At 48.9% G+C, this 25,684-nt stretch overlaps 1 protein-coding gene and 1 non-coding gene across 2 annotated transcripts; both read left to right on the top strand.

Annotated features, from left to right (window-relative positions):
• Nucleotides 1–3,051: 3,051 nt before the first annotated feature.
• Erbb3 (erb-b2 receptor tyrosine kinase 3) lies at nt 3,052–25,164 on the top strand. The gene is made up of 28 exons (NM_010153.2): nt 3,052–3,267; nt 6,396–6,547; nt 7,489–7,675; nt 8,251–8,376; nt 8,985–9,050; nt 9,203–9,321; nt 9,429–9,570; nt 10,584–10,697; nt 10,803–10,923; nt 13,118–13,191; nt 13,595–13,685; nt 14,088–14,293; nt 14,455–14,587; nt 15,393–15,483; nt 15,672–15,826; nt 16,652–16,705; nt 18,213–18,348; nt 19,156–19,275; nt 19,414–19,512; nt 19,743–19,928; nt 20,098–20,253; nt 20,483–20,558; nt 20,896–21,042; nt 21,144–21,241; nt 21,329–21,517; nt 21,680–21,751; nt 22,333–22,633; nt 22,793–25,164. The coding sequence occupies exons 1-28, from the start codon at nt 3,186–3,188 to the stop codon at nt 23,317–23,319; spliced, it is 4,020 nt and encodes a 1,339-aa protein (NP_034283.1). The 5' UTR covers nt 3,052–3,185; the 3' UTR covers nt 23,320–25,164.
• On the top strand, nt 8,190–8,250 carry Mir6917 (microRNA 6917). The gene has a single exon (NR_105882.1). It is a non-coding gene; the product is annotated as a microRNA 6917 (primary transcript).
• Nucleotides 25,165–25,684: the final 520 nt, after the last annotated feature.

The following is a 25,684-nucleotide window of genomic DNA, read 5'->3' as shown; positions in this document are numbered from 1 at the left end:
CTGTGATCTCGGCCTTGAGCATGCTAGGCAACCCCTTTCCCTCAGCTCGACACCCTTGAACAAGGAAAAACTCTTTGAGAGAACAGGGCCTTGAATTGTAACTGTCTTGGTTAAGATTTCTATTGCTGTGATGAAACACCATGACCAAAAGCAAGTTGGGGAGGAAAGGGTTTATTTGGCTTACACTTCCGAATCCTAGCTTATCACTAAAGGAAGTCAGGACAGAAACTTAGACAGGGCAAAAACGTGGAGACAAGGGCTGATGTAGATGGGCGTGTGGTGTGTGTGTGTGTGTGTGTGTGTGTGTGTGTGTGTCTGTCTGTCTGTCTGTCTGTCTGTCTGTCTGTCAATGCTGCTTACTGGCCTGCCTCCCATGGCTTGCTTCCCATGCCTTGCTCACCCTGCTTCCTTACAGAATCCAGGACTGCAACCCACAGTGTGATGGGCTCTCTCACATCAATCACTAATTAAGAAAATGCCCTCCAGCTGGATATTATGGAGGCATTTTTTTCAGTTGAGGTTCCCTCCTCTCAGATGATGTTAGCTTGTGTCAGGTGGACATAAGACTATCCAGCACATTAAACTGAGATGAATGTGAGAGATTCTTTGATCAGGGGGTATGTATGTGGAAAAGTAGACCCTTAAGTAGTCAGTGTTGGTACTTGCTGGGAGGTGCTCCTCCACTCTTGGGCTGGTTATCAAACCTGAATCTGTGCCTATAGCTAAGCAATGTTTGAATATTGAGTTACGTCATAGCACGGAAAGGAGTTTGAATCTGGCCAAAGCTCCAGTCTTTGTATACTATCTTAAGAAATCCTGGGTCACATTCTGAGCCCATCCCCTTCAGTCACCAGGTAGAGAGACTTGGAGAAAATTCACCTTTCCCTCCCTCCCTTTCTTCTTTTTTTTTTTAAGATTTATTTATTTAATGTATATGAGCACACTGTAGCTGTACAGATGGTTGTGAGTCATCATGTGGTTGCTGGGAATTGAACTCAGGATCGCTGCTCGCTCTTGCCCTGCTCTCTCCGGGACCCACCTTTCCGTTACTGAAGAGATAAGGTGATATCCTTAGCCTACATCCTTTTGTGGGTTTGGGTCTGGGTACCAGAGACGGAAGTTGCAGGCTCAGGAATACTAGGCAAACACCCGCCTTACTTCCAGGCTTCTATTTTGAGACAGTGTTTCCCTAAGTTTTTCAGGATGATAAGTTGTTAAAAGTGCTGATCTCCTGCCTCAGCTTACCTCCATTAATTGCTTTTACTAGTGAAACTGTTACATAGGAGGTCCACAAAGGCCAAGAGTGGATAAACACATCCATACATTAGCAAGTTTTTTGTTTGTTTGTTTGTTTGTTTGTTTGTTTTCGAGACAGGGTTTCTCTGTGTAGCCCTGGCTGTCCTGGAACTCACTTTGTAGACCAGGCTGGCCTCAAACTCAGAAATCTGCCTGCCTCTGCCTCCTGAATGCTGGGATTAAAGGCGTGTGCCACCATGCTCGGCTCATTAGCAAGTTTAAAGAATCATTGCAAGAGGGTGAGGTATGGGGGAACCTGAAAAGATGACTCAGTGTTTAAGAGCACTTGTTCTTCCAAAGAACCAGGGTTAGACCCACATGGCAGCCCACAATAATTTGTAACTCCAGTTACGAGGAATTCAACGACTTCTTCTGGCCTCTACAGATACCTAAATGGGTTTGCAGAGAAAGCCTGTTGACTTGAGTTCCATCTCACAACCCCGGTAAAAGTGGAAAGCGATAATCGACTCCCCCAAAGTTGTCTTCCAGCTTCCATACGCATATCATAGCGCGAACGATCATACACACAGGAATGATAACAAATTTTTTTAAAAATTGTAGCAGGAGAGCCGGATATGGTGGCGCACATCTGTACTTGGGAGGTGGAAGCCAACAGTCTCAGCCATATAATATATTCGAGGCCAGCCTGAGCTATATGAACTATATGAGACCTTGTCTCAAAACCAAAAAATAAACAAAAGAGAAGAAAGGAGTGTAGCTGATAGCCTTAGCCTAGGGGGAGGGGACCATAAATTCTCAGGGCAAAATCTTGGAATGCCAATGTAAGGGATGCGAAATGTAAGGAGTTGGGCACCAGGGGGCGCCAGTCGGACCCGTCCGGGACGAAGCAACCCAGGGTCCCGGGGGTCATGTGCGGTGACTTCCCCGCGCCCCTCTTCGCTGTCGCCTCCGGGGTGAGCGTTGCTGTGCCCTTTGGGGTCCGCGGAGGAGAGGCGGGAACCGCGGCCGTCCGGACGGCGCGGTCGGTCCCTCAGAGACAGCTGTTCTCTCGGGAGGCCGTGGGGGGCAGCAGAGGGGACGGCGACAGGTGCGGGAGCCCCTCCCCGGGCAGAAGTGGGAAGGCGGACTCCGGGGTCTGTTCCCAGGCTGGAAACCGCCCCCGCCCCCCAGGCAAATCCCCCCGAGAGGCCGAGCCGGCGCCGGGTCTGCAGGAGGAAGCGGCCGGAGACAGTGCGATTTCACGCAGCCTCCGGGGCTCGGGTTCCCGAGCTGGGTACATGAGTTACGGGGCTTTGCGTCCCGGGGAAACTGAGGTGGCATGAACGCTAGGCTGAAAAACAACCTCCCACTCGAAAAAATAGAAATACTCACACTCCGAAAGAAAAAAAAAATCCCTCAAGTGATCCAACCGGCTAGGGGAGTTGAGTGATTTGGTTAATGGGCGAGGCCAGCTTTCTGGGGGCTGGGCTTCGGAGCGCTCTCCCTACGCGCATTCACTACCTTTCCCCCGCCTGGGGACGTTTGGAATCTTGATCTCCTCTTAACCATCTCCGGGGGAAATTGCTGGAGTGAGACCCCTCCTTGACCCTCTTGGCCAAGCTGTGGGCTGGCGGGGCACGCTTGGGCGGGTGTCTCGGGCTACAACCATCAGGACTCCAGCCTCGCACGGGAGGGGGCGCGGCCGTGACTCACCCCTTTCCCCCTTCACTCCCTCCCTCCCTCCCTTCCTCCCTCCCTCCCAGACAGACACCCTCCCCTGCCGTCCCGCTCCGGACTCCGACTACGGCTCCGGTTGCAGTTTGCAACCTCCGCTGCCGCCGCGGCCACCTAATCGCTGGCTGTTCAGGTGGCTGTCGCCTGGATGTCCTCCTAATCTTGGGGGCCCCGGGCCAGACTCGGCTGGGCTCCCTTCACCCTCCACTGTAATCATGAGTGCGATTGGGACTCTGCAGGTGCTGGGTTTCCTTCTCAGCCTGGCCCGGGGTTCCGAGATGGGCAACTCTCAGGCAGGTAAGCCGCGCGGGAGCCCCAGCAGGCTGGAAGCTGGGGGCGCAATCTGAGCGCTCGCAGACCCTGGGCAAGGAGTTTGGGTTCTGACGCTTTGAACTGGGGGGTGCGGTACAGGGTCTGCTCGGACCACCAAGGAGGGGACCGTGTGCCTCAGTTCTTGGAGTGGGCTGGTCAGGGACTGCATTCCTGTATGCCTACCCTTATTCCCAGGGCGTCGCCGACCCTCTAATTGGTTTTATTCTGATCTGGTTGGTGCCGAACAGTAGTTCACACTTGAGAGTCTTGGGAGGAGGGTGGGCAGGGACCCTTCTGTAAACGTAAGGAGCCTTGGCTTGAAAGGGTCTCCGTTTGCTCTCAGGTTCCCTGGCCCCCACCCCATTCCAGGTTTCAACAACCCCCAGTTTCGTTGTTTTGCCGACAGGGCGGGGCTATGCAAGGGTTTGAAGTTGTTGTTTTCTAATGTTGGAAAAACAAGAATGGCACCTCCTCTTCCGTGAGTGGGGCTGTCCTGAGAAGGCTGAGATTAACCTGAGGGCCAAGTCCAGGTGACATCAGTGAGAGGTCTCACAGAGGCTGACTGCCTGCTTTCCCATAAGATAAACCGGTCCCCAACTTAACCAACTTCTCTTTATCAAGACCCAGGTTAATTCAGTGAACATGTTGGGCATCTATTACATACTATACTATTTCCAGGTTATATACCCTAAGCTGGAGCTCTGGAAGAAAGGACAATCAGACCTCTTTCTCTCTCCAATCTAAGGCCACCTCTCCCACCTTCTGAACATTCTACTCTGTGAACTGGCTCCTAGACCCAACTTCTGCCCTTCCCCCATTCAATGCCATCTGAGCCTGTTCCGTGTCTCTGGGACTATGGACACTTGAAGAGCACTAGAATTGGTATCATTAGAGTCCTGTTGATCTTTCCCCTTTCCCAGATCCCCAGATCTCAGTTTGGGGTTGGCACATTCATTGCCCCTTCCCCAGAGTGGGAGTGGGAGAAACCACCTGTGCTTCCCCCACAGTTGCTGGGCCTAAATTTAGCCCCTGGGATCTTGAGATGTGAACACTCCCAGCTGGTGGAGGGGGTGGTCTGGAGACTGAAGTGGGAGGGGCCAGGGGAGTGACTGGATCACTGTCCCATCTGACTGTGCCCCCACCAACCAGGAACCCAAGAGTCCAAGATTCCCACCACCCTCCTCAAGAGGCAGGGAGCAGGCATGTTTAGTTCTCTATCCTTTATCTCCATCCTGAGCCTCTGGGCATCCGGCCCTGTCTCAAGCCTTGTATAGCCCCTTTGTCCCCTTGTGTGTGTGGCTGGGGCTTCTGAGGGCTGGAGGTTCTTGGTCTGCGCAGTCAATGCTCTCCACAGAGAAAGGTTCTGACTTTGAGCCTTTGCTCCTCTGTGAGTGTGGTCCACCCCACACCCACCCGCAGTTCTCGCTGCTTCCTGTGCGCCCCAAGTTGCCTGGTTCCTCCTGGGTAGTTGTTTATACTCCCGTCCTACCCAGGCCCTTTGCCCCTGTTTGTGAAATGTGGACTTTACCCTAAGGGTGGCAGGTAACCGAGACAGACCTGTAGGGCCTTGCAAAGCACAAGACACAAAGTGTGCAAGGCATTGTGGGCAGGTGGGATGGACTGGACACTTGTAAAACTTCCCAACTCGGGGCCCCAGGGGCAAACAATATATATTTCTGCACCAGAGTAACTGTGTACGTGTTTGTGTGCCAGCATGCACGCACAGGTACACATCATTTCCCTATGCAGATATCTTAGCTCCTCCCCTATCTGAGGAGAAGGGTTGGCACCTTAACTTGGAAGAGGGGTGTCCTGCCAGGAAGGGGACAGGGGTGGGGCACTTCCAGAAATGACTAACCTTCCCAGGCGTTTATTTCACCCCAAGGACCCTGGAGCTCCCAGATTTCTCTAGGAGAGTCTAGCTTGTTTATGCCTCCTTGCTGGAACTGGCCCACTCCTTCCATCATATGAAGAAAGGATAAGGAAGAGGATCTAGAAGAAGGGGTCAGACCAGACATAGATCTAACAGGAGAAGCTGAGGCCTCTGACTCGCTCTCTGCCTCCTGCCCCGCCTCAGGGAAGGGTGGTTAGAACAGGTGGTTGGTGGTGTACCCCTTACCCCCACCCTCCCCACGTGCTCTTACTGCGCCAGAGGAAAGATACTTAGAGCTCCAGGGAGGAAAGTGAAAGCCCAAGAACTGAAATGTACTGTACTGGCCTCTCTTTTGGGCTCTCTCCCCTGGAGTGTCTATTGGGGAGCACTGCCATGTTAGCAGTCTCTTTAAAGAATCCTTCTGGCAGTGAAATTGGGAAGAAGGCTTGGGAGTGGAGGCTCTGTTCTGCTTCTCTCCAGACCTCTCTGTTTGGTGAAAAGCACTTCGGGACTGCACAGGGATGCCTGCTGCCGGGGGAGCTGGAGCATGCTGGCTTAGGGGAAGGGAGTGAGAAGGGAAACCAGAGTTTAGGAGAGGGGAGGCCACCAGTTCCTTATCATCCAGCTTTAAAGACAAAGCTCCCATTGACCCCACCTCCCCACCCCACTACCAGGGTTTCTCCCTCCAGTGAGGTCACTTTTCTGAGGCCAAAGCTCCAGGGTGAGAGGGGGGTGCTGCTAAGGATGGGGTGTCTGAGGCAGGGTGGGGCAGCCCCCTCCTCCTGGATAGAATTGCTTCATTGTGGGCTGAACTGTGGCCCCAGGCACTGCCCCCACCCTCTGCCCCCATCCCACCCTCTGTAGACACAATAGGGGCTGTGTGCTAGCCCCAAAGAGATGTTTATTCCAGGGCCTAGAGAGAGGCAGGATGGGGGCAGAGAAGTAAGTGCCTCCGTTGAGGAGGAGAGGGTAAATGTTCCCTGCCTAAAGAGTGTCCTTTCCAGGGAGAGGGAAAGTCCAGCATGTCTTCCCTCTGTATTAACCCCTCAGTGCCAAATCAGTGCCCAAAGGAGGCACAGTGGACACTCCAGCGTGGAAAAGTTCACATTTCACCTTTCCAAACTGTGAGAAGCAAGGAGGCTCTTGGAGGCTGCGTGGGCAGGTTTAACTGTGGGCAACCGAGAGGCACTCATGGAAGGGACATCTAGCTTACCTATCTGTCTCGCCTCCACTTTCACAGTATGTCCTGGGACTCTAAACGGGCTGAGTGTGACCGGCGATGCTGACAACCAGTACCAGACACTGTACAAACTCTATGAGAAGTGTGAGGTGGTCATGGGTAACCTGGAGATTGTGCTTACGGGACACAATGCTGATCTTTCCTTCCTGCAAGTGAGTGTCCCCGCTTGGTCCCTCCTACACTTTCCATAGAGAAGGCTTTTCCTTTCTGGGGACCATCTTTTGCTGCAGTTGGCATTCCTAAGACTTAGTAGTTCTTAAGGCTCAAACCTAGGGAAACAGTGACTGTAATGGGGGTGGGGGTGGGGATGGGTGTCCTGGTCCTGTAACCAGGGTTATGTGAAAGCCGGCCACCAGAAAGGGACAGGGCAGGTGTCAATCAATAAGCTACCAGAGGACCCAGAGTCACCTGGAGAGGTGAGGAAGAGACTCCTCACCCTTCCATCCATTATGACTCTGAGAAGAAATAGGAAATGTAGATCTGTCCTCATTTCTGTGGCTTGTTTTTGCTCACCCAAGTGGCACAGTATTATGACAGCATGCTCCCTACAAATCAGGAAAGGAATTCAGAGCTGGGGTTATAGCTCAGTGGTCAGGTGCTTGCAGAACATACATGAGGTCCTAGAATCAGTGTGCAGTATGGGGGTCGGGGGTGAAGAGAAAGGAAATTCAGGGAGGCTGGACACAGGACTGGAGTCAGGGGGCAACTATGGTATACTGGTAGAGAGCATTTACCAAACATTAAGGTCCTCATGTGATGGCGCATGCCTTTGATTCCAGCACTTGGGAGGCAGAGACAGGCAGATCTCTGTGAGTCTGTGATTAGCCTTGTTTACAAACAGCGAGAAACCAGATCTCAAAAAAAAACCTAAATAAATAAATAAATAGTTAAAGAGGCCAGGCAGTGGTGGCGCAAGCCTTTAATCCCAGCACTTGGGAGGCAGAGGCAGGTGGATTTCTGAGTTCCAGGCCAACCTGGTGTACAGAGTGAGTTCCAGGATAGCCAGAGCTACACAGAGAAACCCTGTCTCAAAAAAATTAAAAAAAAAAAGTTACAGAGGCCTAAGACCCTGTTGTTCTTTTCACTGTCACAGTGGATCCGAGAAGTGACAGGCTATGTACTGGTGGCCATGAATGAATTCTCTGTACTGCCCTTACCTAACCTCCGAGTGGTCCGGGGAACCCAGGTCTACGATGGGAAGTTTGCCATCTTTGTCATGTTGAACTACAATACCAACTCCAGCCATGCTCTGCGCCAGCTCCGGTTCACTCAGCTTACTGGTTAGTTTCTGATGATCCTTTCTGGTCTTGCCCCTGAGCCTTCTTGCCAACAGGTACCTCCTTGGTGATGACCCAAAACTTGTCACTCTAAGTTCATTTTCACTACCTTGGTGGTCTAAAAGTCCACTACTCTTTAAGCAGTAGAGGGTCCCGGGGAGAGCTGGGGCACCTGTTCCAGGTAGGAGGAACCTTATGTGATGGCGGGGTTGAACTGGGAATTGGATCTATTGATAACCCTTCTTCCCTGGAATCTTACCTGTGCCCCAACCGGCTGAAGAATGTAGGGGTTAAACACAGTCAGGGCACTCTCTGCTCTCCCTGTCCCAGTTGCTTAGAAAACACTCAGGCCTAGGGGAGTGAATCAGGATGTCCTACCCTCCCCCACTGGCTAAACCGGATCTACACAGGTGTCTGAAGAGGCTGGAGTTTCTTTGGCCTGACTCCTCCTCTTTTCTTGAAGCTTGAATCTGATTGGACCACCTGTAGCTGAGTGTTTTTTTTTTTGGATTGGTAGGAAGGTGTGGAAGGGGAGTTGTGCCGCAGTCTTCAGCCTGTCACTTCTCTTCCCACCACAGAGATTCTGTTAGGGGGCGTTTACATTGAGAAGAATGACAAACTTTGCCACATGGATACAATTGACTGGAGGGACATCGTGAGGGTTCCAGACGCTGAGATAGTGGTGAAGAACAACGGGGGGAACTGTAAGTGGATGTGATCGAGGCAGCTCACCTTGCCCCAGCAAACCGGAGCGACTCCTTTCCCACTCCTACTGCATTCCCTCATCTGAACCCACCTTCCCCAAACAGTCACCTCACATCCTTGACCCAAGAGCCTGCCAGCCAGGAGGGACTGGGTCAGTCTCCTGGAGCCCAAACCAGTGTATCAGGAAAAGAGGCAAAAGATGTCTTGGGTGTTAAGGAGGGAAGTCAGATCTTTGGATTAGCTCCCTGTTGGTTTTGCCAATATAGTATCTCCCAGCTGCCCTGAGCTAGTCTACTGCTCCTTTCCACTCAGGCACAGAATCAGCTTGTCTGGAAGGAACCAGGTTCCCGGGATGGCACTGGACTGAGATTGGCATCGCCCCAGTCCCTCCTCTTCAGCTGCCCAGTGGGTAGTGTGGAGGAGTAGCTCCGCCCCTTGTTGTCAGGTTCACTTGAGCCCAGCCCTGCTCTCCAAGGGCAGGGAGGGACACAGCCCAGAGCTTCCTGGGATTGAGGTTCCTGTGTGCTGACATCATACCCTGTGGATTCGAGCAAGCCTTTCTCACTCAGTTCTGATGGTCCTGTGTGTCCTCTCGCTTCCCAATCAGGTCCACCCTGTCACGAAGTCTGCAAGGGGCGATGCTGGGGGCCTGGACCAGAAGACTGCCAGATATGTGGGTTTGAATTTTCTTCTAAAAAGTTAGAGCACACGCCGTCCCATACCCATTACCTATGCAGTCCTGTCTGTGTCTGTCCGAACGCTCGGAATGAGCGATGGTGGCCTCTGAATTTATCCCTGAACAACGTGTGTTCTCTCTTTCCGTAGTGACCAAGACCATCTGTGCCCCTCAGTGTAACGGTCGCTGCTTCGGGCCCAATCCTAACCAGTGCTGCCACGATGAATGTGCAGGTGGCTGCTCTGGACCCCAGGACACAGATTGCTTCGTATGTAATGGTGCCATCAGCCTGTGCTCTGATGCAGGGTTATGAGCTTTGGGGAGGAGAAGGGGGCTATAGAAAATATAAATTCTAGGAGTCTTTTACATTCCCAGGCCTGCCGACACTTCAATGACAGTGGTGCCTGTGTGCCCAGGTGTCCAGCGCCCCTTGTGTACAACAAGCTAACGTTCCAGCTTGAGCCCAACCCCCATATCAAGTATCAGTACGGAGGAGTCTGTGTTGCCAGTTGTCCCCGTAAGTGTGGGGTGTGTGTGTGTGTGTGTGTGTGTGTGTGTGTGTGATGGACAACCATAGATTCCACACAAAAAAGTTTGGGATGCTAAAGGGATTAAGTTAGGTGTTAATCGGGGGAACCTAGATGTGATTATGTGACCTCACCTAGTGAGTGACATCTCTCACAGTGCCCCCTGCCCCCAGACTTCTGGGAGGGGTCACAACAAAGAGTGAAGAGGCCTGGAGCTGCACCTTGGTTGACAGTGCTTGCTTAGTAGTGTGCCTGAAACCCTAGGCTTGATAACTCCAATACTACATACCCTGGGTGAAATAGTGTACTGGAATCCCGGCACTCTGCGGTAGAGACAGGAGGATCCAAGGTCATCCTTAGCTACATGAAAAGTTTGAGACCAATTGCTGCCCTTCCAAAGAATTCAGTTCTTAGCACCCATATACAGCCTATAATAGCCTATAATGCTAGTTCTAGCGGATCTCACACCTATTCTGGACTCCTTGAGTACCAGGCACAAATGTGACAGACAGACAGACAGACAGACAGACAGACAGACAGATAGCAATATATGCACATAAAATAAATAGTAAATATTTTTCTCTTTTAGATGAAAACCAATCTTTTTTTAAAATTTTATTTATTTTTATTTATTGTGTATTGGTGTTTTGTCTGCATGTATTATGCCTTTGTGAGGTTGTTAGACCTTGTGATAGGTGTGAGCTGCCATTTGGGTACTGGGATTTGAACCTGGGTCCTCTGGAAGAGCAGTCAGTGCTCTTAACTGCTGAGCCATCACTCCAGCCCCTTAAATCTTTTTCATTTCTTTCTTTTTTTTTTTTTTTAAAGGGGCTTGAGGCCATCTTAAGAATAAAGAGACTGTCTAATCTGTAGGACATATCTAAGGAACCCTAGGTTATAGGTGGGACGAATCTCAGGGCAGAGTGGAAGGGGCAGGGGAGCAGAGGAGGGGTCTGAGTAGTTGGCTATTACTCACTTCTAATGGTGTTCTTCTCTTTCCTAGATAACTTTGTGGTGGATCAGACATTTTGTGTCAGGGCTTGTCCTGCTGACAAGATGGAAGTAGATAAGAATGGACTCAAGATGTGTGAGCCTTGCAGAGGGCTGTGCCCAAAAGGTGAAGTGGTGGGAGGTGAAGAGGCGGGAAGTGGGGAGAACTTACACCCAGATTAATCTATGAGGTGACTCAGAACCCAGCGCTGAGACTGTTCTTTGTTTGCAGCCTGTGAGGGGACGGGCTCTGGAAGCCGCTACCAGACCGTGGACTCTAGCAATATCGATGGGTTCGTGAACTGTACCAAGATCCTGGGCAACCTGGACTTCCTCATCACTGGCCTCAATGGGTTAGAGATTCTGCTTTTCCACCCTAAATCCACAGCCCTATCCACCACATGGTTCATTTCAATGGCTTAAATCTCCACATGCATGACTAGAAATGTAAATCACAGCTCAGGAGGCAGAGGCAGGTGGATCTCTGTGAGTTTGAAGCCAGGCTGGTCTACAGTGGGAGTTCCAGGACAGCTGGGGCTCCCTGTCTTGAGAAACAAAAACCAACCAAACCAATATAGAAATGTAAGTCAGGATGTCTTAGGGGGTATAAAGGGCCTGAGAGAATGTATGACTCCACTTTCCAGGTGGAGCTTGCTTTTCCTCATGGACATCTCTAAGCAGCCCAGTCTTACCTCGAGAAGTGACAAGGTTCAGGGACAGTGTTTGTTACCTAAAGCTTTTGAGAAGTTCCTCCTTAAATTTAAATAAAAGGAGGCTGGAGAAATAGGTCAATGGTTAAGACCATGTACTGCAGGCTCACTGAGGCTGGATACATTGTCACAGTCTGTGTCACAGTCTGTGACAATGTATCCAGCCTCAGTGGGCACCTGCACATAACAAGGACTGAAAATAATAAAAACCATTGTGTATTTTGCATACTTTTTTACTTTTTTAAAATTTTATGTACCTGAGTATTTTGCCTACATACACATGTCTCTGCAACATGTGTTCACCTGGCACCCACAGAAATCTGAAGAGGCTGTTGAATCCCCTGGAACTAAAGTTACAGATGGCTGAATCAAACCCTAGCCCTCTGCAAGAGCAACCAGTGTTCTTAGCTGATGAGACATCTTTCCAGACCCTCTTTTAATTTTTTCTAGTTTTGTTTGTTTGTATATGTAGACCTGTGTGTGTGTGTGTGTGTGTGTGTGTGCGTGTGTGCGTGTGTGCGTGTATGCGTGCATGTATGGGCATGCATGTACCACAGCGAGTATGAGACTCAGAAGTCAGTTTTTGGAAATCTGTTTTTTATTTGTACCCTGTGGAGCCTGGGATTAAACCCAGATCCTCAGGCTCTGCTGAATCAACTCTGTCTGCTGAACCAGCTTTTGTTTTGTTTTTGTTTTTGTTTTTGTTTTTTGTTTTTTTTCGAGACAGAGTTTCTTTGTATAGCCCTGGCTGTCCTGGAACTCACTCTGTAGACCAGGCTGGCCTCAAACTCAGAAATCCACCTGCCTCTGCCTCCCGAGTGCTAGGATTAAAGGCCACCATGCCTGACTTCTGCTGAACCATCTTGCTGACCACCTCTTTTAATTTTTTTATGTAGATATAACTTTAGAGTAGCGCTTAAATTGTAAAAATGACATATTCTCCATACATACTTACCCAGATTCCCCTACTACTAGCATAATATAAATGCTTTTATTTAATTTTTATTTATTTTTATTTATTTTTTGTTCTTCATAATGGGGTTTCTCTGTAGCCCTGCCTGACTTGGAGCTTGCTCTATAGTCCAGGCTGGCCTCAAACTCAGAGAATCACCTGCTTCTGCCTTCCAAGTGCTGGAATTACAGCCAAATGCTGCTGTGCCCAGATACATTGTTTGTTTGTTGTTTGTTTTCATCATCTCTCCCTTTTCCTTTTTATACACACACCCCTTATCTCTTTTTTCATTTTTTTTTTAATTAAATAATATCTTCACATGTAGCCCAGGCTAGCCTTGGTCTTGCCACTCTTGCTTGGCCTCTCAAGTATTAGTGCTGGGATCACAGGTGTGCACTATCACCTCTGCCCTACTTTGTTTTATGTGCAGGGATGGCTTGTCTGCATATATGTCTGTGCACCATGTGCATGTCTGGTGCCTGAGACAGAAAAGGGTGTCTGAGTCTTTGAAGCTGGAGCTGCAGGCAGTTGTGAGCCACCGTCGGGGGCTGTCAGGCTTGCATGGCAAGCGACATCACTGGCTGTGTCGGCTTTTGAGTATTCCTTTTCTTTTTGGCATAAGATGATCTGGGCCTCTGTGTATTTGTTTCCCCCACCACCAGCATTTCTCCAAGGAGTTCTATTTTTCCTTTAGATGAAGATAGACTCAGGAGAAGAGGCTGTGTTCTATAGTAAAGCAGCTGGCTTAGCATGCACAAGGCCCTGGATTTGATCCCTAGCACTGGGGAAAACATTGATATCTAGAAACTGTGTTTTGAGGTGTGGTGTGTTATTACCACTGAGTCATATCTCTCCTTTATTGACAAGTTTTTACTGTTCCCTTAGTGACCCCTGGCACAAGATCCCTGCACTGGACCCGGAAAAGCTCAATGTTTTCAGGACAGTCCGGGAGATTACAGGTGAGGGAAGAGGGCAGGCCTCCCTGCTGGAAGGAGCAGGTGACACACGCAGGCACACCTTTCAGTTAAACCACTTAAGAAAAGTCACACTTGTGGGGCTTGAAAGATAGCTCAGTGGTTAAGAGTGCTGTCTGCTCTTCCAGAGGTCCTGAGTTCAATTCCCAGCAACCACATGGTGGCTCACAACTGTGTATAATGGGACCTGATGTCCTCTTCTGGCATGTAGGCATACATGCAGGTAGAGCACTCATATGTATAAAATAGATAAAATCTTTAAAAAATAAAAAAAAAAACAGGAAAGAAAAAAGAAAAGTCTCATTCCAGAGGACAGTGAGGCAGGTTACTGAGAACCTGATGCAGTGGGGAAGACTCTCTGCTTATACACCTCTCCCCAAACCCTCAGGCTACCTAAACATCCAGTCCTGGCCCCCTCACATGCACAACTTCAGTGTTTTTTCCAACCTGACGACCATCGGGGGCAGAAGCCTCTACAAGTGAGTACTGGGCTTGGTGGTGGTGGTAGGATCCCTAGCCAGTGAGGTGAGCCTCTTGTTATGATATACAGGGTATTTCTCAACCAACAGGCCCTAAATGTCTGCTAGCATGGGAGGCCGGGGGGGGGGGGGGGGGGGCGGCAAAAAGTCAGAGTAATCCCAAATGTGGTTAATTCCAACACGGACAGGAGGATCACCAGTTAAGGCTAGATAGCGAGTTCCAGACCTGCCTCAACAATACACCGACACCTGTTTCAAAAAACCAAACCTGCCATAAGCGGCAATTCCCTCTCCATGGGTCTAACTTAGCCTGGAACAGATTTGTTGAGTGAAAGAAACCTCCCCTGTATGTTTAATTAACCCTTTGTGGTTTGTCTTCTAATTCTGACTCCTTATTCGCAGTCGGGGCTTCTCCTTGTTGATCATGAAGAACTTGAATGTCACGTCTCTGGGCTTCCGGTCCCTGAAGGAAATTAGTGCTGGGCGTGTCTACATAAGTGCCAATCAGCAACTTTGTTACCACCACTCTCTGAACTGGACCAGACTTCTGCGGGGGCCCGCAGAGGAGAGACTTGACATCAAGTACAACCGGCCTCTGGGAGAATGCGGTGAGAGGAAGGGCCCCCAGGGGAGGGAGGACAGGGGTCCAGGCAGTGAGAGGATCCGGAAAGTAGGAGTAGGTATGAGGGTGGAGGCTATAAGGAAGAAGCATTCAGAAGGCTTCCTGGGCACCCTTAGAGCCTTCCTAATTATGTCTGTTCTTTTCCAGTGGCAGAGGGCAAAGTGTGTGATCCACTGTGCTCCTCTGGGGGATGCTGGGGCCCAGGCCCTGGTCAGTGCTTGTCTTGTCGAAACTACAGCCGGGAAGGTGTCTGTGTGACTCACTGCAACGTTCTGCAAGGGTACGGTGGGGAGAAGGCCACGAGGGTGGGAGGGAGGCCCGAGGATGGATAGAGCAGTTCAGGTTATTTATTTAATGTGCATGAGTACACTGTAGCTGTCTTCAGACACACCAGAGGAGGGCATCGGATCCCGTGACAGATGGTTGTGAGCCACCATGTGGTTGCTGGGAATTGAACTCAGGACCTCTGGAAAAGCAGTTGGTGTTCTTAAGTGCTGAGCTGCCTCTCCAGCCCTTTCTTTCTCCCTTTCCCTCCCTCTCCCTCTTTATTTCCCTCCCCTCCTTCTCCTACCCCTCCCTCCAGCCTACTCGCCTTGTAATCCTTTTCCTTAACCTTTTAAATGCTGGGATTACAGCTATGAGCCACCATATCTGGCTTGCCTATGTCTTTTACGTGTGCATGTGCCTTTGAGACAGCAACAGAGAGACAGAGACAGACAGACAGACAGGATCATGTGGTCCTAACCTAGAGCTTGATAGCTTGATATGTATACCAGACAGGACTCAAGGAGTTCTTCCTGCTTCTACCTCCTGAGTGCTGAGATTAAAGGTGTGTGCCACCACACCTGGCCTTCTCTTGCTTTCTTGTTTGCTGGCTTGCCTGCTTGCTTTTGTTTTTAAATAGAACTCAGGGACATCTTTCTTCCTTAGCCTCTAGAGTGCTGGGATTTCAGATGTAAGCCACCGCACCTGACTATGTAGACAGCTTCCTGCTGGTGTCTTGGTGGGCATGAAGTAGAAGGTCTTCGTTGCAGGTTAAGGGGATGAAGGGCAGAAGTGATTCCTCCCTGTGTCCCCCATTACAGGGAACCCCGAGAGTTTGTTCATGAGGCTCATTGCTTCTCCTGCCATCCAGAATGCCAGCCCATGGAGGGCACCAGCACGTGCAATGGCTCGGTATAGTTGCAGCTCTGGGATCTGTAAGAGAGAGGGGAAATGACCAAATTTCCAGGTCAGCCCAGAGAAGTCAGATAGCCCTGGAGTTTGTACATGGAGGATGCTGAGGGATTGGGGCTGATCCTTACTGGGAGGACTGGAATTAACCCTGACATCTCATTCTCAAAGATCTTCCTCTTTCTACTCAGGGCTCCGACGCTTGTGCTCGATGCGCCCATTTTCGTGATGGGCCCCACTGTGTGAACAGCTGCCCCCATGGAATCCTAGGTGCCAAAGGTCCAATCTACAAATATCCAGATGCTCAGAATGAGTGCCGGCCCTGCCACGAGAACTGCACCCAAGGGTCAGTGACGGGATGAAAGAGAGGAGAGGCGAGGGAGAGGTTGGGAACCCATAATCAGGGTGTGGAGCAGCAAGAAGACAGGTTGACAACTTAAGACTCAGGTCCAGCTCTAAAGGACGGGAGGAAGGGAAACTCAGCACGGGAGTACACCATCCTTAGGAGAAGCTGGGATAGCATTAGCACAGGAGTTTTGTTCAGGAGAGACTCACTAGTGAGCCAGATATGGAGGCTGAAACTATCAGGAAGGATAGAAGGGCGGAGTCCCCTCTGTTTTAGGGCTAGGTTTGGGGCTTCAGGATGAGATGCCACAGTAGGTTCTCAAACAAGCTTTTATATATGGAAGTTCTTAGACTTCAGTCTCTATTTCTTTTTTTAAATTTATTTATTATTATATTTAAGTACACTGTACCTGTCTTCAGATGCACCAGAAGAGGGCATCAGATCTCATTACGGATGGTTGTGAGCCACCGTGTGGTTGCTGGGATTTGAACTCAGGACCTTCAGAAGAGCAGTCGGTGCTCTTAACCACCGAGCCATCTCTCCAGCCCGACTTGAGTCTCTATTGCCTTTAAAACTTTTTTCTTCTAATCACTTTTCTTTATTGTGAATGTGGGAACTGTGTGTGCACGAACACATGCTACGGTGTGCATGTGGAGATCAAATGACAGCTTGAGGTAGTTCATTCTCTCCTTCCCTTACACGGTTCCCAGGGATCAAACTCAGGCCCTCAGGCTTGGCTGCAAGTATATTCATCTGCTAAGCCGTCTTGTTGGCCCAATCCTCTCTTGTCTACTTACTGTCTAAGAAGGTGATTTTCTTTTCTAGGTGTAAGGGACCAGAACTACAAGACTGTTTAGGCCAAGCAGAGGTATTAATGAGGTAAGATCGGCTTGGAGAATGTTGGGTTCAGGAATGTTTGGGAGAAAGGTCAGGGAAAGAACGATGTTATTTGTTCTGCCATATATATATATATATATATATATATGTTTTACCTCATTTATGTCTCTGCACTACTTGCTTGCCTGGTCCCTTTGGAGGCCAGAAGAGGGCATGAGATATCTTGGAACTGTAGTTATGAATCTATGAGCCATTATATACGTGTTGGGAATTGAACATGGGTCCTTCACAAGAACAGCCAGTGCTCTTAAGCACTGAGCCTCTCTCCAGTGGCCCACTCTGCCCTTTTAAGTTTTCATTTTTAGCCTGGTGGTGGTGGTATACACCTTTGAACTCAGTACTCGGGAGGCAGAGGCAGGCAGATCTCTGAGTTCAAGGAACAGTCAGGGCTACAAAGAGGAACCCCTGTCTTGAAAAAAAAAAAACCCAAAAAATTATTTTTTACATTTTTGTTTATTTTGTTTTTGTAACATGGTGTCTCTATATAGTCCTGCCTGGCATGAAACTTGCCGTGTATGCCAGGGTGTTTGATAACTCACAGACATCCTCCTGCTTCTGGGTCCCAAATACCAGGATTAAAGGCATGTAGCACTATGCCTACCTTTAAAAGTTATCTGTTTTACTTTATATGTATGAATAGTGCCTTAATGAATGTTTGTATGTGCACCATGTGTGCCCGTGCTCAGGGAGACCAGCAGAGGGCACTGTGTTCTCTAGGATCTAGAGTTAGGATAGTTCTGAGCCACCATGTGGGTTCAGGGAACCAAACCTGGATCCTCTTTAGGAGCTCTGAACTGCTGAACCATATCTTCAGCCCCCCACCCTCACCCCCTTACTTTAAATAATATTTGTTTTGTTTTTAAAGATTTTATTTATTATTATACATAAGTACACTGTAGTTGTCTTCCGACGTGCCAGAAGAGGGTGTCAGGTCTCATTACGGATGGTTGTGAGCTACCATGTGGTTGCTGGGATTCGAACTCAGGAGCTTTGGTAGAGCAGTCAGTGCTCTTACCCGCTGAGCCATCTCACCAGCCCTAAATAATATTTGTTATTTATTATTTGGAAATGTAATACAGTTATGTGATATCTTTTGATCATACCAATCCACCTTTATCTCCTTCCAGATTACCTTCATGCCCTTCCCCTTCCTGATTTCCTGTCCTCCTTTTCATTGTTGTTATTAATAACACCCTGGGTCTATTTAGTGTCACTGGTATGCACGGGGTATGGGACTGTCCACTGGAGCCATTCTTCCCTTTTATATATATAGTCCACCATCCCTGGACTCAAGAGTCCTGGCTTCTCGAATTCTCTTCCTAGATTAACTTAAACTGGCTTAAAAGGGGGCAAGCCCTGTATCTGGGTTGATTCCTTCAGTGCTCATGGGCATTAATAGAGATGAATGCTAACTCACATGTACACCAAATAAATGACCTTTGTGAAGCCACTGTAAACCCAGGATGCTGGCCTTTTCTGTATCCCACAGCAAACCACACCTGGTCATAGCGGTGACAGTAGGACTGACTGTGATCTTCCTGATTCTGGGAGGCTCTTTTCTCTATTGGCGTGGACGCAGGATTCAGAATAAAAGGGCTATGAGACGCTACTTGGAGCGGGGTGAGGTGAGTATTTATCTAGCTTAACTTTGGGAAGCATCCTTTACAATCTGCTCCCAGGGAAAATCGATGAACCTTGGTTCTCTTTCTCAGGAAATATGGTCCCTCTCTTTGAGGGGATGGTATAGAGCTATGGATACAGCTCAGAATGCTTGCCTAACATGTACAAGGACCCAGGTTCAGTCCTAGCAACACGAATGTACAGTGCACATATGTGTACACTCCAGTCCAAAAAGTAGGGAGATGTTCTCATCTTGTTTTTGCCTTTTGCCACAACGATGAAGAAACTACTTTCCTTCTCTGTGGCTCAGTTTATGTCTCTTAGATACAATAACATTCATCCTTCCAAGGTGATGGGTAGTGGTATGTGCAAGTTCCTTGAAAGCTTAAGCATTTTGGTCCAGGGCAGTAATTCTGGCACTCAGCCAAGGCAGAAAAGATTGCCCTGAGTTCAAGACAAGTCTGATCTACACAGCAAGTCCTCATCTTCGAGGACAGAGGGATAGAAAACCAGAATCAACCTTGCATGAAAAGTCTTCGAGATGGGGGTACCACCATATCTCCTCGATTCCCTCCTCCTACTCAAAGGGAAACCAATCCCTCTTGACCTTTCTCATCAGCACAGCTTCCTCAATCCTATAGTTCCTGAAGTGTCTGTTGTTCCTCAGTGAAATTATGAAGCTTTCCAAGACTAAGGACTTATCTTCTTACCCTAGGCTCTGAGCTCTGCTGCTCTTGGTGCAGAGGCAATAGGTGGGACTAGGCTTGTGGGAGTGGGCTTTTACAAATAACTCCTTCCTGTCCACCCCTCAGAGCATCGAGCCTCTGGACCCAAGCGAGAAGGCAAACAAAGTCTTGGCTAGAATCTTCAAAGAGACAGAGCTGAGGAAACTTAAGGTGCTTGGCTCTGGTGTCTTTGGAACTGTACACAAGGTGAGTGACTCTTGGGAAGTCTAGAGAAGTGGGAACAAGATGCCAGGGAAAATGGGAGAAAGATTTTGGCAGAACACTGTCTGAAAAGAGTGATTTTTTTTTAAACCTCCCTCCCTCCCTCCACTTCAAACTTTCCAGGGGATTTGGATTCCCGAGGGTGAATCCATCAAGATTCCAGTCTGCATTAAAGTCATCGAGGACAAGAGTGGGCGGCAGAGTTTTCAGGCTGTGACTGATGTAAGTTAAAGAAGGGACTTCATCTGTAATCTTCAGACTCCAATTAAGTGGATGCCATAATGAGAGAGGCAGTGTTGGTTTCGGGCATGTAGGCATATGATCTTGTGTTGGCAAATAGTGTGTTAGATCCATCTTAGGCATGAGTGTTAGGGGACCTCTGGATTGGGTGTGCTTTTGTGGAGTGTATGCAAACCCGTTACTTCCTGGCTAACACCTCTTATATTTTGCAGCACATGCTGGCCGTCGGCAGCCTGGACCATGCCCACATTGTACGGCTGCTGGGACTGTGCCCAGGGTCATCTCTGCAGCTTGTCACTCAGTACTTGCCTCTGGGCTCTCTCCTTGATCATGTAAGACAGCACCGTGAGACACTGGGACCACAGCTGCTGCTCAACTGGGGAGTACAAATTGCCAAGGTGAGGGGAGTCAGGGGAGGCCTTTGATAGCAACAGCTTAGCTGGGGAAGGTCGGGGTTGAGGAAGGAGGATTAAGGGTTTGAGGTCATGAGTGCTGTCTTCAAGGTGTGGCCAGCTGCTATTGCTCAGTGGCCGACTCCCCCAACCCTGAGACCACCTCCTCCTCTAGGGTATGTATTACCTCGAGGAACACAGCATGGTGCATAGGGACCTTGCGCTCCGGAATGTGATGCTTAAGTCACCGAGTCAAGTCCAGGTGGCAGATTTTGGTGTGGCTGACTTGCTGCCGCCAGATGACAAGCAGTTACTACACAGTGAGGCCAAGGTGAGGTGACAAGGGCCGGAGTGGTTGGGTGGCGTGAGCATGGAATACAGAGCAGTCAAGGGGCTCTAGCTGAGATAAGTAAATGAGTCCTGGAGATTCAAGGAGAGGAAGCTGAGAATGACAGAAAATTTAAGTTCGCGGGATCAGGGGGGAATGGGTGATAGAGAACTTGTAGTTTTAAGAAAATAGGTGAAAATTAATGGGTAGCACCTTCATCTTTAATCTTCAGACTCCAATTAAATGGATGGCCCTTGAGAGTATCCACTTTGGGAAATACACACACCAGAGTGATGTCTGGAGTTACGGTAAGCACCCCTTTGTCATCACCAGCTCAGGTCCCCCTTTTGTGTCTCCTCTTAAGAACTATATGCCAGCCAGGTGTGGTGGCGCACGCCTTTAATCCCAGCACTTGGGAGGCAGAGGCAGGCGGATTTCTGAGTTCGAGGCCAGCCTGGTCTACAAAGTGAGTTCCAGGACAGCCAGGACTACACAGAGAAACCCTGTCTCGGAAAAAAAACAAGAAACAAAACCAAAAAAACTATATGCCCTTGCAATCCTTGTATTAAAGGGAGGCCAACCCTCCCTTCCCTTTGTGCCTGTATCTATTTTTCATAATTATTACTTAATTTCTTCCTGTATCAGGTGTAACCGTTTGGGAGTTGATGACCTTCGGGGCAGAGCCCTACGCAGGGCTACGACTGGCTGAAATACCAGACCTGCTGGAGAAGGGAGAGCGGTTAGCACAGCCCCAGATCTGCACCATTGACGTCTACATGGTCATGGTCAAGTGTGAGTTGTCTTCTGACCCTAGCCTTTTCTAACTGACTCCCTCCTTTCTCTTCCACGGCTCTGTTCTCTCTTCTGGCTCAACCTCCTACATCTCTCCCTAGGTTGGATGATTGACGAGAATATTCGCCCAACCTTTAAAGAACTGGCCAATGAGTTTACCAGGATGGCCCGGGACCCACCAAGGTATCTGGTCATCAAGGTGAGTAAGGGCTAGAGGATGTCAGAGTCATTTAGGGAAAGGACGTAGAGAACTAGAACCCACCTTAATGGATTTCTACTCCTGTAGAGAGCGAGTGGGCCTGGAATACCTCCTGCAGCAGAGCCATCTGCTCTGAGCACCAAAGAGTTGCAGGATGCAGAGCTGGAGCCAGACCTGGACCTCGACCTAGACGTGGAGGTAGAAGAGGAGGGCCTGGCGACCACACTGGGTTCTGCCCTCAGCTTGCCTACAGGAACGCTTACCCGGCCACGTGGGGTAAGATATCTTCTAACCGCACAAGATTCTGCTACGCAGACACCCCCCACACACACACACACCCCACCCCCGTGAGCATGAAGAATCACCACTCATCAGCCTCCACACTAAGAATAGATTTCTTCCTTCATTTTAGCCCTTTCCTTTCCTTTCCCATTCTAGAGCCAGAGTCTTTTAAGTCCTTCGTCTGGATACATGCCCATGAACCAGAGCAACCTTGGGGAGGCTTGTCTGGTAAGATGTGCTGGCGCTTGCTCCAGCCCAAAGGTTTATTATTGTATGTAAGTCTACTGTAGCTGTCTTCAGACACACCAGAAGAGGGCATCAGATCTTATTACAAATGGTTGTGAGCCACCATGTGGTTGCTGGGATTTGAACTCAGCACCTTTGGAAGAGCAGTCAGTGCTCTTAACTGTTGAGCCATCTCTCCAACCCCGCATCTTGCTCCTTATCCTCTCTCTCTCTATTCCCCTCCCTGCTCTTTCTATCCTCTACTACTCCACTCCTCTTCTCCTCTCTTCTCTTCTCTCTCTCTCTCTCTCTCTCTCTCTGCCTTTCTCTGCCTCTACTCCCTCAACTCCCCTCCCCATGCCCTGAATAAACTCCATCCTATACTAAAAAAAAAAAAAAAAAAAAAAGAAAAGGAGAGAAAAGAAAAGAAAAAGGAAAATGGAGATGTTTCAAATTTTTAAGGTTTAGTTAGCATCCTGCCAACAGAGAAGGCCCTCCCCGAGCAACTGTGCCTCCTTCTGAGTCTGTATTTTTATACAGTCCATATAATCCTTGTATTGCTTCCTATGACTTTTCCTCCGTAGGATTCTGCGGTTTTGGGGGGTCGCGAACAGTTCTCCCGTCCCATCTCTCTGCACCCGATCCCACGGGGGCGTCAAACGTCAGAGTCATCAGAGGGCCATGTGACGGGCTCTGAGGCTGAACTCCAAGAGAGAGTATCAATGTGTAGGAGCCGGAGCCGGAGCCGGAGCCCACGGCCACGTGGGGACAGTGCCTACCATTCGCAGCGACACAGCCTGCTTACTCCCGTCACCCCGCTCTCCCCACCAGGGTTAGAGGAAGAGGATGGCAATGGTTATGTCATGCCAGATACGCACCTCAGAGGTACCTGTCACTTCCAGCGTTACCCTCAAATCTTCTAATCTTTTTTTCTCCAAGCTCCCCTTAATTTTTTTTATCTTCTCTGATGACTCGCTCGCTCCCATTCCTTCTGGTTATTTCTATGAAGTTCTATATATACTTAAGAGTTTCTCTCAACCATAGGTACATCCTCTTCCCGGGAAGGCACCCTTTCGTCAGTAGGTCTCAGTTCTGTGCTGGGTACCGAAGAGGAAGATGAAGATGAGGAGTATGAATACATGAACCGGAAGAGGAGGGGTAGCCCGGCTCGGCCCCCCAGACCTGGTTCCCTGGAAGAGCTGGGCTATGAGTACATGGATGTGGGTTCAGACCTCAGTGCTTCTCTGGGCAGTACGCAGAGTTGCCCACTCCATCCCATGGCCATCGTGCCCTCTGCTGGCACGACTCCAGATGAGGACTATGAATACATGAACCGCAGGCGTGGTGCGGGCGGTTCCGGAGGGGATTATGCAGCTATGGGGGCCTGCCCAGCAGCTGAACAAGGGTATGAGGAAATGCGAGCTTTCCAGGGGCCTGGACATCAAGCCCCCCATGTTCGTTATGCCCGCCTCAAAACTCTGCGTAGTTTAGAAGCCACTGACTCCGCCTTTGACAACCCCGATTACTGGCATAGCAGGCTTTTCCCTAAGGCTAACGCCCAGAGAATTTGACCTCGGTTCCTTGAGACTCTTGGGGAACATTTGATGGCAGCTAGTGCCTCTTTGAGGGTAACCCTTCCTCACCCCTTTCTCTGAGGTCCCACCTCCATTTCTCCAAGAATGCCATCTAGTTCTTGGAGATTTGTCAACATATCGTCACAAACTTTTTGCGGTACATAGCCGGCTGTGCACTCTCTTCTCTTCCCAAGCCTAGGAAAGAGAAGTTTCCCTGTGTCTCTCCCTTCCTGATCCCGTTCCTCAGGGAGACTCCCTGGAGATATGAAGGATTACTCTCCAGACCCTTTCTCTCAGGCTCTTACTCATTGGGATTAGACTCTTAAACTTTGCCTTTCTTCCCCAATCAGACTCTAAAGAAGGGGAGATGAAAGAGAAGAGAAAAAGTAAGACTTTTGTTTATGAGACTTTTAATCCCAGAGGAAGATTGAGAAGCTCAAAGCTTTGAGGAGTGAAGTTAGGAGTAGGTACCAGTGACTACGAACTGAACATGCACTGTGAGCCAGGCATCCTCATACTGAACCCCACCTACATTGTCTCAGTTATAATCTTTCCAGTTTTGTGAGGTAGAACTGATCCTGTTTCACCAATATGGAATCTGAGTGTTCCAAGATAGCCAACAGGTCCCGGAATCTTTGAATAGTACTGAATCCTGTAGGGTTTTTTTTTTCTTTTAATATTTTTAATATTTTTTTAATATTCAGTAAACAAAACTGAATTCTGTGATTAGTGACTTTTCCATCTTAACTAAGAACTTATTGTTCTTTTTAGTTTGAGGTGACACAGCAGAGGTTGTACTGATTTTTCTATTTTTCTAATTTAATGGATTTGTTATTATAGACATTACAACCCCCCCCCCCGTGAAGTCAAGAATTTCCACCTTTTCTCAAACAAAAAACCATTTCTTTGACACATTTGAATTAATAGCAGGACTTGCCCTTTGGGCCCATTCTTAGGTAAGATGAGGGTCTTTGAGCACAAGTACTATGAGATCTGTCAGTCAATCTAATAACCAGGCAGGTAATTAAGTGGCTCAAGAGCAAATAGGTTATTCAGTGCGGGTGTACCAGGCAGAGATGATTCATCTACCAAGTGGAACAGGAGAGGCCGGCTGTGATTTCATCGTGCTATTCAGAATGGGTACTATGTAAACTGTAAGGATTATTTATTTCAGGAACTTGTCACTCAGCATGTTTCAGATGACAGTTGACCACAGGTTACTAAAACTGTGGACAGCAAAACCTCAGAAAATGGGGAATTGAGCCTTGAAGAAGCAAAGCCACAGGTCCAGGATTCAAAATCCTCCCAATTCCCATGCCTGTGATTTAACTATAAAGTGTATGTGTGTGTGTGTAAAGCCGGGCCTGGCGACTGGCCTGCAACTGTGTAGCCCAGGATGGCCTTCAACTCCACACACAGCAATCCCATCTTCACCTCTCAAAGGCTGTGGCTACATGTGTGAGCTTCCAGACTCCGTTTGTTGGTGCACTGAATCAAGCAAATGCAGCCAGCCACGTTTTCCTCCAGCACCCAGGCCTCTCATCTCAGGAAGGAGTGGAGATGACACAGGACAAGTAACTAGACATTTTTGTGTAAGCTGCAGGCCATTTACGTTGCAGATACACACTCATTACAAGCCAATTCGCAAAGGTTCCAAGACTCCTATTTTGGGAGCTGTTCTCAACCAGTAGTGATAAACTTCTGGTGGGATAGAAAGAGGATCCATCTTCAAACCTCAAGTCTTCCTGGATGGGAACTGGGGGGAATGTCTTCTTGTACCATTAAAGTTTTTTTGTTTTGTTTTTATACGTGTCTAAATAAAAATGTCAGAGTTTTTTTGTTTGTTTTTGTGGATTCCTGTCAAGTGGAAAGTACACATGACCATCCCTTTTCTTTGCTTCTTAACAATGGGTGGCTTTCTCTGCTTCTGACATTCTGTCACAAGTAATGTAACCAATCTTGATTTGTTCTAAGATTTTAATTATGGGTATGTGAGAGAGTGGGAGTTTGGGAATGGTGTTATGTGCACGTGAGTGCAATGCCCACAGAGGCCAACTACACAGTGCTAAGAGTTACAGGTGACTGTAATGTTCTGGGAACTCCCTTCCCTCTGCAAGGATACCAGGTTATACCAACCAGGTTATTTCTCCAGACCCTGTTTGCATTCTAGTCTTTTTCTTTTGTTTGTTTTTTCGAGACAGGGTTTCTCTGTGTAGCCCTGGCTGTCCTGGAACTCACTCTGTAGACCGGGCTGGCCTCGAACTCAGAAATCCGACTACTTCTGCCTCTCAAATGCTGGGATTAAAGGCGTGCACCACCAGTGCCCGGCTTTGCATTTCTAGTCCTTTCTACTAAAGGGTTT

This window comes from Mus musculus, chromosome 10, assembly GCF_000001635.26.
Source record: "Mus musculus strain C57BL/6J chromosome 10, GRCm38.p6 C57BL/6J".
NCBI lineage: Eukaryota > Metazoa > Chordata > Mammalia > Rodentia > Muridae > Mus > Mus musculus.
Note: the sequence above shows the minus strand (reverse complement) of the source record. Positions and strands in the feature narration are given on the sequence as shown.

Excerpts from the sequence above, each read along its gene's own strand:
- Erbb3 (NM_010153.2), top strand. The coding sequence starts at position 3,186 with ATGAGTGCGATTGGGACTCTGCAGGTGCTGGGTTTCCTTCTCAGCCTG. Across the intron at positions 9,322-9,428 it reads CCCAGGACACAGATTGCTTC|GCCTGCCGACACTTCAATGA; the intron begins GTATGTAATGGT and ends TTACATTCCCAG. Across the intron at positions 20,254-20,482 it reads TACTACACAGTGAGGCCAAG|ACTCCAATTAAATGGATGGC; the intron begins GTGAGGTGACAA and ends TTTAATCTTCAG.